The sequence below is a fragment of the Pieris brassicae genome, chromosome 3, assembly GCF_905147105.1.
Source record: "Pieris brassicae chromosome 3, ilPieBrab1.1, whole genome shotgun sequence".
NCBI classification, from domain to species: domain Eukaryota; kingdom Metazoa; phylum Arthropoda; class Insecta; order Lepidoptera; family Pieridae; genus Pieris; species Pieris brassicae.
The window spans coordinates 20,000,001-20,013,254 of record NC_059667.1 but is presented as its reverse complement, the minus strand read 5'-3'; the positions used below and the strand labels follow the sequence as shown (position 1 = coordinate 20,013,254).

At 32.7% G+C, this 13,254-nt stretch overlaps 2 protein-coding genes across 4 annotated transcripts in view; one reads left to right on the top strand and one right to left on the bottom strand.

Moving 5' to 3' along the window:
* Window positions 1–577: 577 nt before the first annotated feature.
* LOC123707337 (coactosin-like protein) overlaps window positions 578–13,254 on the bottom strand; it is a 17,996-nt gene continuing 5,319 nt past the window's right edge. For 2 of the 3 annotated variants that reach the window (XM_045657326.1, XM_045657327.1), the window contains exons 2-5: window positions 5,966–6,048; window positions 5,198–5,308; window positions 4,297–4,426; window positions 578–1,238 (exon numbers count right to left, since the gene is read on the bottom strand). In XM_045657326.1, the coding sequence (XP_045513282.1) occupies window positions 1,122–1,238; window positions 4,297–4,426; window positions 5,198–5,308; window positions 5,966–6,048 (441 nt within the window). In that variant the 3' untranslated portion in view covers window positions 578–1,121. Of the gene's footprint in view, window positions 1,239–4,296; window positions 4,427–5,197; window positions 5,309–5,965; window positions 6,049–9,766; window positions 10,129–13,254 lie in introns of those variants that run through there. The other variant, XM_045657325.1, reaches the window with a different exon arrangement.
* On the top strand, window positions 2,037–3,783 carry LOC123707336 (origin recognition complex subunit 5). Its single transcript, XM_045657324.1, has one exon. It carries the CDS (start codon window positions 2,124–2,126, stop codon window positions 3,489–3,491), a length of 1,368 nt encoding a protein of 455 aa, XP_045513280.1. The 5' UTR covers window positions 2,037–2,123; the 3' UTR covers window positions 3,492–3,783.

Below are 13,254 nucleotides of genomic sequence, written 5' to 3'. Positions count from 1 at the left end.
ACCAATCTCACAACAATGACAGGGACAATTACGGGCCATTGTCTCCTTAATAAACATCTTTTCGTCCTAGGCGCGACCGACAGCCCCTTATGCAGAGGCTGTTTCAGCGCAGAGGAATCAGTCACCCACGTAGTCCTGGAATGCGAGGCTGTGGCTAAGCAACGTACAAAAATCCTCGGAACAGTGAGGTCGCTCCGCGAAGCCTGTGAAGTGCCCGGGAGTCTTCTGTGCTTCTGGAAGGAGTTAGGCTGGACTTAACGCACAACCAATTACGAGTCTAAGTGCGGAAATTGAGTCCACCCTACTTACCTACACTGGAGATGACACTGCTTACATTCAAGTGAAATTCAAGTATGGATTATTAAATAATACTATTGCGATCTTCAATTGAGTTTTTCTTCGCAATTTGTCTAGCATTAACAGTTAATTTTAAATATTATTTAGCACCCATGTAGACAAAATAAAAATAAAAACCATGAAAACTGTTCTACTTAGATAAAACTGGAAGTTGGGAGTTGAGAGAGTTCTTTGAGAAAATAAAAACCTTAGGACACAAAAATAAAAGATTTTCTTTTATTTACTTATTTTTATTTGCCAGTCAATTCAATAAAAATCGTAGTTATTGCAGCCTATGCGTATAAAAAGCATTACATAGTTAATCATTGTTAAAAATTTTGACTAACAAAGATAAATATAAATGCATACATTATTCCCTTGCAAAATGGCAAATACATAGTTTTTGGCAATAAAATTTAATACAAGATATATACCAGATTTGGTTACATTTTATATTAGTATAAATATGTTTATATAAATAAAAAATTATCGTCTTTGTTATAAACTGAAACACTGTTATAAATAACTAATTTAATTTAAAATTTCAGAAACAATACGTTAGCTAATTCACATACATACACAGTTTTGAATGCAATAATACGAGATGTATGTATTAAAAACCTCAAAATGTCTATTGACATATGACGTCTTGTTTTTAATTAAATATAACCACAACCTAATTTTATGCAAGGTCATAATACAGTATTGAAATTACAAAAAGTGTATATTTATTCAAATAAGTTCAGTCATGCGATTGTGGTACAGTCTAAGTGGATTTATTTCGTTCATAAATCCCTGACACCGGTGCCATAGTTAGCACCACCAGCTCTGTTCAATGCTTCTTTAAATTGATCGATGTCTATTTCAGCCTGACTTTCCAATTGCAGCTCTACAGCAAAATTCTGGAATACAATTATTTTTTATTTAATTTACTTATTAACACTTCGCTACACTACAGAAAATAAAAAATTGAACATAATTAAATCAAAAGGACGGCAACTGGCGGCCTTATCGCTTTCGAGCGATCTCTTCCAGGCAACCACTGTGAGTAAAGAGGAAAAATAAATAAAAATGTTTTAAATTACATAAGATAGGCAAGTAGTGCAAAAATACATGTTATACACAGTTATTAAGATAAAAACAAAACAAGAACAACAAAAAAAAATCAACCTAATCTAAAAAGATGATACATTAAAAATAGAAAGTAAAAAGACACAAAAATCACGAATTTGATTTTTAAAACTAAACCATTAGCGTAAATTGTTACGTGAACGGGTTTAATGTTCGTTGGTATAAGTATACATTTTTATATAAGAGAAAAATACCCAACTGCTTGTAGACAAATGAGAATGTAACGAATAGAGGCTATTTACAGGTCCTTATGTTTTTGTGAAATATAGAGAGACAGACATATAGAGTTTGCTTTCCAATTATCCAATGATGATAAACTATAAGCTGCAAGAGATTTTGACTATACATAAAATAATGTAGTAATTACGTCGAATTGTAACAATAAAAGGAACTACTGCGGATTCTACGACCCTCATTTGCTTCTTAAGAACTTCATCGAAACAGTAAAACTTATACGGCACGGTGACTGCCAAAGAAATTTATTCTATAAATTGATAATGTTTGTAGTCTGTAGTATCTATAGTCTATAACTCAAACTGTCAAGTGTTGACTGTTAACTCAGACCGACTCAGTGAACACAAGTCACAACAACCAATAATTGAGAGATATTAGATAGTTTTAAATTTATTACTATGTTCTTGTAATATAATTTAAATATGGAAGAATTATACAACGTAGTGCCTTGTAGAGAAAGTCAACTAAACGATTTAGTTGAACTTTTAGGTGATAACGGCGAAACTTTACCGTGTTCGATATTCCTAAGTGGAAGTTTAGCTACCGGCAAAACTGTGTGTGTAAATACAGTATTAGAACATTTGAATTTAAAATACGTTTTAATTGACTGTATTGAATGTTATTCCGCAAAAATTATGTTTGAAGAAATTCTAAGTATACAAGGAGACCATGGCACAAAGTGTGATACTTTATCAGATTTAATTAATAATCTAAACCGTTTATCCGATATAATCAAATACGATCCAGTCGTTTTAGTATTCGACAGAGCAGAAAGATTAAGATGTATGGACCATAGTATAATATCTGCTTTCCTCAGGCTACGTGAATTGTGTTGTCTTAATATTTGTACTATTTTCATAAGTCAACTTGTTTACGACAACTTTTATTTTAAAATGGGTGTCAGGGAGCCAATACAGTTATATTTTCCAAACTACACTAAAGAAGAACTATTAAAAATAATTCTTCTAAAACATGACGCATTTGTTTACTATTTGAAACATAATTATGAAATAGACAGTGACATCAATCAAGAACATGAAAAGCCAGAGTTATTTGCAAACTTTCTTAATGCATTCTTAAGCGTGTTCTACCGACCGTGTCGTGATCTGATCGAGCTGCAACACATGGCGAAAGTAAATTTTGTTAAATATTGTGAGCCAATCATAAAGAAAGAAATAAATGCGAGTGATCTATCAAAACTTTGGCGTCATATTGCTCCAATATTAAAAAGTAGCCTAGAACTGCTATATTTGAGAATAAGTACACAGAATACAACAGAAATATCAAATGATAAGGAGAATAAAATTCACCCTAATTGTGATTATGAAAATACCTTACAACTCTTATCTACTAAGACATTTGCTCAAAGTTTTGAATTACCATATTATGCCAAATTTTTACTCATTGCAGCTTATTTAGCTAGCTACAATCCGCCAAAAGAAGACAAGCGATTATTTATGAAAAATCATGGAAAACAACGAAAAAGGCTACAACAAGTGCGAGCAAAAGCTAAAATAACTGAAAAACTCAACACACAGCTTGGTCCAAAAGTATTTAATCTGGATCGCCTTTTAGCAATATTCTATGCAATTTTAGAGGAAAAAATTGGTTTAACAAGTAACCTACTAGCTCAAATTGCAACACTTGTTGAATTAAAGCTCATTGCTGGAAATAGAGAGGTTGATCTGGATTCTTCCAAGTATAAATGTATTGTGGGCTATGATTTTATATCAGCAGTAGCCCAAACAGTTGGCTTTAATGTAAGAAAATATTTATATGATTTTATTTAAATAACTGCATGTTTAATTATTTCTTCTTTAAGAAAGACATTCTTTAAACTTTAAGTTTTACCGTTCAATTCACATATACATTAGTCACTGAACAATTAGATCATAAAAAATGTCAATTGATATAATATAGATTACAGGATATAATAATTATTGCTTTGTTAAAAATTTCTTTTGTTTGATAACATGCATGTTGAATATCTTTCATATAATCTCATGTTTTATTATCAAGTAAGCCGGTTTATATGAATACATGGAAGTAAAAAAATAACCATTTAGAATTATCATCCATATTAGCAACTATTTCAATTAAATAATTTTAAAACTTTTATAGTTAATACTTTTTAATTTTTAAGTTGTGTAATGAAGTCTTTTCATTATAAATTAGTAATTTAAACATACTATTAGTGTTGAATAAATTTATAAAAAAATCCTAGCTGCCGTTCCTTATTTACTTTTTTTACATTTCCATTTCCGGAATATACAAAGTATATTTAAAAAAACAGTGGCGCTACAACCTTTTTAGGTTTGAGCCTCAGATTTCTGGATCTGTTTCATAATCATTTGTAATAGGCAAGTAAGTGATCAGCACTGTGCTTGACACAGTCGACTTTTTGAGTCTGACGCAAGCCGATTTCCTCACAGTGTTTTCCTTCACCATTCAAGCAAATTTACAATTACTCATGTAGTTATCAACAGCAGACTCCTTACGGATTTAAATAAATGGATGGCACAGCCTTTTTAGTGTCTTGCAAAAATTTGTATTTAAAATACAGATTCAAGTGTTTTACTATACAAGAATACTTACCGAAATAATATCTTTGATGATGGCTTTATCAGTGGACATCTTTGCTCGATTAATCACCGACACGTTAGGACCAACCCACGTCACAAACATAAATTTCTTGCGTTTGGACATTTCATCTCCCATTTGCAACCTGCAGTGATTTTATCTATTAGTGCGTTATCTTTTTATATCTTATTTAGCTATCTAAATGTATACTAACTGTGAGTGGTAATAATGGATTTAGTCTGATTTTTAAACTATGAAATGAATGATGAAAGAAAAAAAGATGTGTGAGTGTACGTACTAGTACACACGTAAGAAGTGAAACTTCTTTATGACCTTATTTTTCGAAAAATGATCTACTATATGCAACTTTACAGAAATTGGTTAAATAAAGTTAAATCAGATAAAGTTTAACGAAAGGCTTTCATTATCATAGACATGAATACAAATAATACAATTATTTCATTTTACCTTATTACTACTAAGATTATTAAAGAATTTTATTAATTGTAATAGCATTATTACTATAATTGTTATCGTTATTATATATTTTTTGTTATTAATGGCTTCGAATCAACCGTGGTAGGGACAAGAAAAAGATGGTGCGTTTCACCTGGATGGAAGAAGTTTCACTTCAAAACACTTTTTTACACATAATGAATAGATGTGTAGTGAAAAGAGTGCACTAGCCCTCCACACTAGGATTCCCTGAGTCGTGGGCATTCATTTGATTTAGGTACTTGACATAATAAATTCAAAACTTTATAATTAAACTATTTTTGGACAAAAACACTTTCAGTTTGAGCATAGCACAGACTTAGATGTAAACATATTACAGTTGACCAGAAAACAATTGCTAACATAAAATATCTACCAAAATTAACAATTTGATTATAGATAAAATACATTAAATTTGTACCTGAGGTAACCAAAAGCTCTTTCATCATCTGAGAACTGTGTCCGGAACTCGGTGAAGTCGCTGCCACGCGCTGAACACACTATCCGCGCTCCTTCAAATTTGAAAACTGCCCTGTAATAAAGTAATTTCTATATAACCATATTCAATACATAATCAAAATTAATTTTAGCTTTCGGTTTGACTGCTTGACTGAAATGTCAACCTTCAGGCACTACAAGAAAAGGACAGTGCGTTTTCTAGCAAAAAATATAATTAGCAAACAATCTCAGTCAGTAGGACTGTCCGTTAGTAAACACGTTGATCCGCTCATTAATTTTCATTAAATGCTTGTTTGTATTGAATGATTGAAACCTGCATTGCACCTACATACCATACATCCTGGGATGTTTTACATTCCAAACTTATTACATTACATTACAGACATGGTAAATACATGTTACTAATGATTTTATAGCTACGAGATTATGAATGTAGGAATGAGTAAACAAAGAGAAATAGAGAATGTTTTCGCGAATACAATTTCGCTAGCAAATCATTTTTTTTCGAACAAGTTTTGTATGATATTTGCCCGCATGGTTATCGTGCTCATGATGAGATTAGTTATCGAAATTGGAATATAAGTATTATGTACTCAGTATTATGGTACTTTTAATTTAAACATACTCGTCTATTAAAATTTGACCCAAATATAGTTAAATATCTGTAATACTGAGTTGCTCACGTTATTGAAATAGTTTTATGTCAGCTGTATTATAAATATTGTCTTACCATTCTGTAGGTGAACCGTCTGATCGCACGTCGTCATAGGCAGACCGTATCGTGTCACGATCTATACCGGTTGTCATGGCAACCTGTAAATTAATCGCAATTAAAACAAAAATATTTTGGCCTAAGTATAGAGTATGCAAACAAAATTCTTCTTATATTATCTACGCTAATAATAGGTTTGTTCCATTTGACAATTTTTAATTGTCAGAATATTCTAATTACCTCCTTTGGTGTAAAAGGAATGAACGCCAAATATAGAGATGTGTGCATGCAAATTTGGTAAGGTTAAATTCAGATAGATAGTTAGAGAATCCGTGGGTTCGAATCACGGTTGTGCACCAATGGAATTTTCTTTCTTTAGGCGCAATGAATACTTCCTCCTACGGTGAAGGGAGACTTCATCACGCAATCGGCATGATAAAACCCAAAAATTGATGACGTGTTTAGACACAGGAGGCTGACCATTTTGTCTATTAAATATAAATGATCAAAGTAACGGATGTAATCTGAGTCCAAGATCCATTTACGGTACGGGACGTACGGGAGTAAGACTTGAGAGCAGACTTGAGTCACGTTTCTGATTACACAGTTGTCTTGTCTCCGACTTAGGTTTAGAAATTGGTTGGAATGGAATATTTTGTCAATCTTTAGTCAAATCGATCACTAGGCTAAACTAGTTACATATCCAATATTGGTAATGATTAATGAACCAACTTCAACATTTTTACTATTAAAACCTTAAAGCTCTATAAGAAACAAAGGAAATCTGAATATGGGAACCGAGACCTGTCGGTATTGGTTATTAGTAACATATTACAGTAATTCCAGCTATCGATACATTATTGGTAGCTTTATTAGTAGTAGAACGAATCCATAAATGGTCTATTTATAAGACTACGTGAGGGCACGCGTTGCTCTTAGTAACTGAGCTAAATATGGACAGTTACGACTCAACAGACGAGTTTAAAAAGTTCGCCCAAGGACTAACAAAAAGTCTTTTCAAAAACGTGTTAAGATTTTTCATACTTTAATTAATTCCAATAGTATGTAACTGGCTATGGAAGCATATTTTACAATCGCATATTTTTTACACAATTGCTAGCGCATAACAGTGTAAGTCCTTTTATTAATTAGTTACGAGCTCTACATTTGCAAGCATTTAAAACATTTTTTTTTAAATTTAACATGGGTAGGAGGCTCACCTGATGGTAAGCCATACCCATGGACACTCTCAATCTAAGTAAGTACATAAATTCATGTTCAAACCTTCCCCCAACTAAGCAAAATATTGCCATAATCAAAACATACATACACCTCTAATTCCAAACCGGATTTCATATACCCTTTGACTTTATTTGCCGGATGAGCGAAAATTAAGTCGCCTTACAAATTGACTTTACATTTTAATATCCGGCTAAAACTGTCACCTACCGAGCTCCAGTAGTTAAATATTTCTGTTTATTTTTACTTATAGTATGGTTGACTAGAATATTTAGTAGCCAATTTTACGTTATAATTTCAACGTATTAACACTTATACTTGTTATCATAATGAATTGCGAATCAGGCAATGCTACGCTTAACGATATAATAATAAATCTACAACAGACCATATAAAAAAAGAAGTTTTGGTCTATTTATAGTTAAAGATCGGTAAAATATTCTTGGTTAGCTCAAGAGGTGTCAAATTATTTCTCTAACTAATTGGAACGATACGAAAGTTCACGTATACTGTCGGCAATGATTGGCATAACCGTGCGCGTAATTCGCCAAGTTAGCGGAATGTTTATCCATGTCCACAATATGAGCTTTCGACATTGTAGCAACTAAGTATGAGGCAGAAAGCACTCGTCAGCATCGTAGCACTAATGCCCATGAGCGGCATCATGACCACACTTATCACAAGACCCATGGAATACCTACGAACAGTTCGGACACCTTTCACTGCGTGCTCATGACGGCGCCACTAATTAGATCCAGCTAATTATCCGCCATTACTCATTACTGTAATAACAAGACACGGATCTCATCTGTCACTTTAACCCGTGTGCAGGAAAAGGGGAATTATGGTTTTTCCACTGTGTGAACATTTTTCTTGATCGCTGATTCTAGCGCATTTGTACTAATAAGCATTTGATAATACTGCAGTTATGATTCTGTTTATTACATAGGCAAATAGGGAGAGATCCTCACACTTAATTAACATAATTTGATGCGAAATACACACATTCTAAGAATTATTGAAATTAAGTTATTTTTAAGATTCTTGAATAACAACGGATTTGAAGAGCTAAACTTCTAAAAACATTATAGATGTATTTTAAAATATTAAATAGATCGTGCCATTTTTATACCAGGTTTTTATAAGCAAAATACTAATCGTAACTGCTTCGAAGAAGTTTCTATGGCAAGCACCATTGTCAGCTGACAAATGATGTTCTAACTACTTGTAGCAAAAGCGAGTAGTATTTGAATTTAGAAGCTTTTTTTCTCAAGTTCAGATGTAAAGTACTCATAATAGTCTGTCTTTAGCTAATCATGTGACTCAGTCAACGCTAAGGAAACTGTGTCCATACTAAGACGATTACAGGTAAAAATATTGTCTTTCGACACTTTGTTGCCAACGTGTCCTGAGTTATTTGAGACGTGCAGAGATCTAGTGACTTGCAGAGTGGAAAGCTCCTCCCCTACTCGCTGCCGAATAAGTGAAGGCCCTTACAGGTCTCCCCATCACCCAGGGGCAGACGCTTGCCAGAGAGAGAGTGAAGGAAGTTGTACGGCGCCACTAACACGACCGTTAGAAAATGAGTGCGATGGAAGAAATCCAACTTAAGTAGACATTAAGGCTGTATGGGACGTCGTATGGCCCATCAATAAAATATAAGTAGAGGAGGTACATTCGTAAATGAACAGTTTCCTTAGAAACACTGAAACATGCGTCAAGAAATATTTATGACATCAGCAGCGCGAGCTGCTGCGTATAAATAAAAATAATTTAACGAACGCACGGTTTATGTGAAAGTTTACACGCGCATAAATAATGTACATTACAATAATTTGGTTCAATTAATGTTTAGGACGCTCGGCTTGCAATGATAAATAATTGCAGTAATAAAATAGTGTTTCTTCCAACTCAACTTCCCAGATATCCTACTCAGAAAACCTAGCTGAGCTGGACCCGTTCCGGTTTTCTCGACATGACCCAATGATTTAAAAAACTACTTGCTAGTTCCCTTCCAATTACTTTTGCATTTGATGCGCACACGCTGTTTCGTTTTCTCAAAAAATACATGCGCATATCCCCACCAAAAACCACGCAGCTTCTGGCCAATATACGTGGTTTTATTGAATTCAACCACAGCTGAATTAAAAACAACGAATATTTTCACCATACGTAATGCTATAAGCTAGTAAATGCAATACTTACGATATGCAAGACCTTTAACAACCTCTAAAAAAATGTTATATTTGTAAACTGACGAGATTTTTGCTCGTCCAAACCAAGGTCCATTGAAGTATAAAGCATGTAAAACTTTTCATTCCACTCTACTGTTTAGAATTATTTCACATTGCCCTATTATTTAAATTAATTGTTTTTTTTTATACCCATACAATTCGAGTGATTTTTGCTCGACAAGCCAAGTACAAATAGGCTGTAGGTTCTTTATAATAATGTAAATCCTTTCATTACTTCTGTTGAGCAATATTTCATATGTCAACAACAGTAAAGAATTCTCACTTAGTTTAGCCGGTAAATTATGGTTTATCAAAAAATACTGTGTGTCCAAAATACTATATTTACCCTAGACGTGCAGGAAAATCCAGAGTGGCAAGACTCCGCATCCCGTACATCCTCACTCTTCACAGACACATCTTCTTTCCCCTCCTTAACAATCGCGAAAAGCTCATCTATTCTATTTTTCATATATGTCATTTCATTCTTTAATATTCGTCTGTCAGATACTGCCTCTTCTAATACTAGTAATTTCTCAGAAATTTGTGCTATCACCCGTTTAATTTCATCGACGTTGTGGGTCAAAACGTCGAATTTAGTAACAATATGATTTTGATTGTTTGAAAGTTTGTCCAAATCTATCTGGAGGTACTCCATTGAACCCATTTTATGATTTCATAGTTTTTTATTGTAATGCTGTGTCCATGACACCGAGTTGACAGCAAAATGAAATATTTCGTTTTTTTAAAGTAGTTTGATTGCAAATCTAGGTTTGTCTTTGAATGCTCTATGAAACGAAATTGGCCCTATATTAGTCAACACTTACTACACCAAACTATCATTGAAACCAAGTACTTTTGTTGCCATAGCATTTCTATTAAAACGATGTTTACTTGAACCAGAGCTTATAGATAATGACGTCATACAGCACCAGCAAAACAGGAAATTGTGGGAATTAACCCGAATTATATATGACTAAACAACGCGTTATATTCGAAGAGGAAACGCATCGTTGAGATTACGCCTTCGAGCTTTCCATTTCATTTTATAATGGCTTTTCGGTTCTTAACCTTTATTAATACAATTAGGTTATGTGTGTCGCATGGGGAACAAATTATTTAGTCTACACATTTTGAACATACATTTGAAGGTAGACATTTCAAGGTTGTTTTTTTAATAACGTAACGTTGAATACCCATAAACCTCCACTGCGGATGAACTTAGATTTTTCCTAAATATTTCAATTAAATCGTTTCCTGCTGAAATTATTAATGCGAAATAAATTCGGATGTTTAACTTAATCACGTAAAAATAACAACATTATGTCGAAACGGTGTTTATATTTGTGTAAGTGCACATAGGACATGGTAATCTTTCGGACAATGTTAAAGTTAGTCTGATAAGTTCAAATTTTGGAGTCACGAGAAAGGTCTAGGTAAAAGTAAATAAGAAATTATGTTTAATACTGCCAGTACAAACAAATAGTTACCTTACCTTCTTTGCATTAAATCAATATCTAGCAAAGCAATTAATAAACAAATCTTGACATATTTATCTTCGTTTTTATGTATCCTATATCATTGATGAACATTAACCAGCATCATTACAATATACATCTCAATAAACAAAGATTTCTTTGTATGTGAAAGTACTTCCGCCAGCATGACGCGTAAGAATGTATTTGACGAGGGGAACCCAAGTATATTATACCCACCCAAGTGTATTTATCCATGTGTCTACTTTTAGAATATTTAAAAAGAAACAGTTCTAGAGCTACCTTCTTGAGATTAAAAATAATTTCTAGATCACTGCCAACATTGCATTGTCTACTTGTCTTTCCTTCTGTTGTCATGTTTATGTAAAATTATAATTGCTCTGTGAAACTGGTTTATCATGCCTATACTGCTTGTTTCTTCTTAATAAATAAGGTTTTGTTGTGTTAGTATCTTACTCAGGCCCAGATATTACAGATTTTCGATAAGTGCCATAGTTATCATGCCCCATTGGTATTAGAACTTATTTTAAAATATCAGACATCTTCTGGTTAATACCAAGGCATTCCCATTTCGATAGAAGCTATATCGCGAATATTTTAAGAGTATATAGAGTAAAAGTATATTTCGTAGTTCGTCGCAGCTCGTGCTGATCAAGGAGACACGAATATGTCTTGGTATAAGAACAGCTATAAAATGTATATTGCATTTTAAAATATAATTGAATCTATTAGTAGCCCAATGTGCACCATGGATAATAGACTAGACTAAAAAACGTTCGTTTAATTTAAGCTAGACAAGTATTCTACTTTTACCTCATGTTAACAATGTAGAACTATTAAGATTATAGACAAGATCCCCCGATAAGGCAATGATTGATGGTAAATTTTTATTGGTTTTTAATTAAATTATCTTGGGCTTTACAATTTAGGAATGCTACTTTTTCATCAATCTACATAAAATTGTTTGTTTTTTACATGCTGTGGAAATAAGCCAACATGACTCATCTTGGATGCGATTCAACACTTAGCGCTAACTTTTACTTCCATATGTCAAATCGTTATTTAATTAACGTTCAATATTGAATCTTGCTCCGAATTTTTACCTTACATTAATCCCACTTCACAGCAAGTTAGTTTACATGAGTAATTTTAAGTATACGGTTTTAGTATATATTTTTACATAATTTTTCCTTGCAAATTGTCAAAAAAGCACTGTTATATTAATGTATTATTCAAGTATATGGCATATGACCGAGAAATACTAATGGAATAACCAAATACACTTTTTAGCATAAAACCCTAGCCTAAAATTAAACTGTTCAAATATATAAGAATATTACTTCTTTTGATAGTCATTTCCTCAACATCATTATTTTGTCGAGAATTAAACCCAAAATCTACACAGTAGATTTTTGGTCTTATTGTCCGTCTAACCACTGTGACGTTCACATACTATATTATACTAAACAAATTACCTTAAACTTGCTCTGATTGATATTGCATCCTTACTGTAAACTCCTAAACGGGGTCAATAACCTCGTGCGTCACTCTTTATTTTTGAATCTCGAATGTCGACCTTGCAATATGGCTGCCGATGGCAATAAGTAACTGATTGTAAATTCAGCATTTACGTTAACTTTTTCATGTAATTTTAAATCCCGTTTTATTATTGTCTAGCTGTACGCTGTGGTACCATTCATTTGGTTGTGATGTTTTAATAAATAGACTATCCAGTAAAAATTTCAGTGCTTCCTGAGATCGATGAACAACAGCGGCAACACCATAAAAGAAAATAACATTCCGCGTAATTTTAATGTCCTCTATATAAGAAATTAAACGTTTATTTATATCAAATATTTATAGTTTATCAATTCAGCTTCGTAAACTTCATTGTTCGTAATTCTAGGTATTATTATTGTTATACAGATAATGCAATGCCAACAATAAATCTACTTGTCACTATCTAACCACTTTGATCGTCAAAGATATATGTACAAAATACAATACCTACCTATAGGAAGTACATATTTTTCGTTAGATAAGCACCAGCTTGGCAGAATACATTACACTAATTATATGTAACAAATTATTATGTTAACTTTAACTTGGTACATTTGTTTATTATATACTAGTAGGAGGGCTGAAAAGTTCGTAGCCTAACAAAGCAATAATATTTTTTTATAGAATTTCTTTGATTATTCGAGATCAACAACAATATAACAATTATAATTGTCATTAAAGAATCATACCATTTTAATATAGGTAAGTATATATATATATATATATATATATTAGTCTTTAGCCTCATAATAGGCTTCAGCTTCTATCCAGCGAGCGTTCT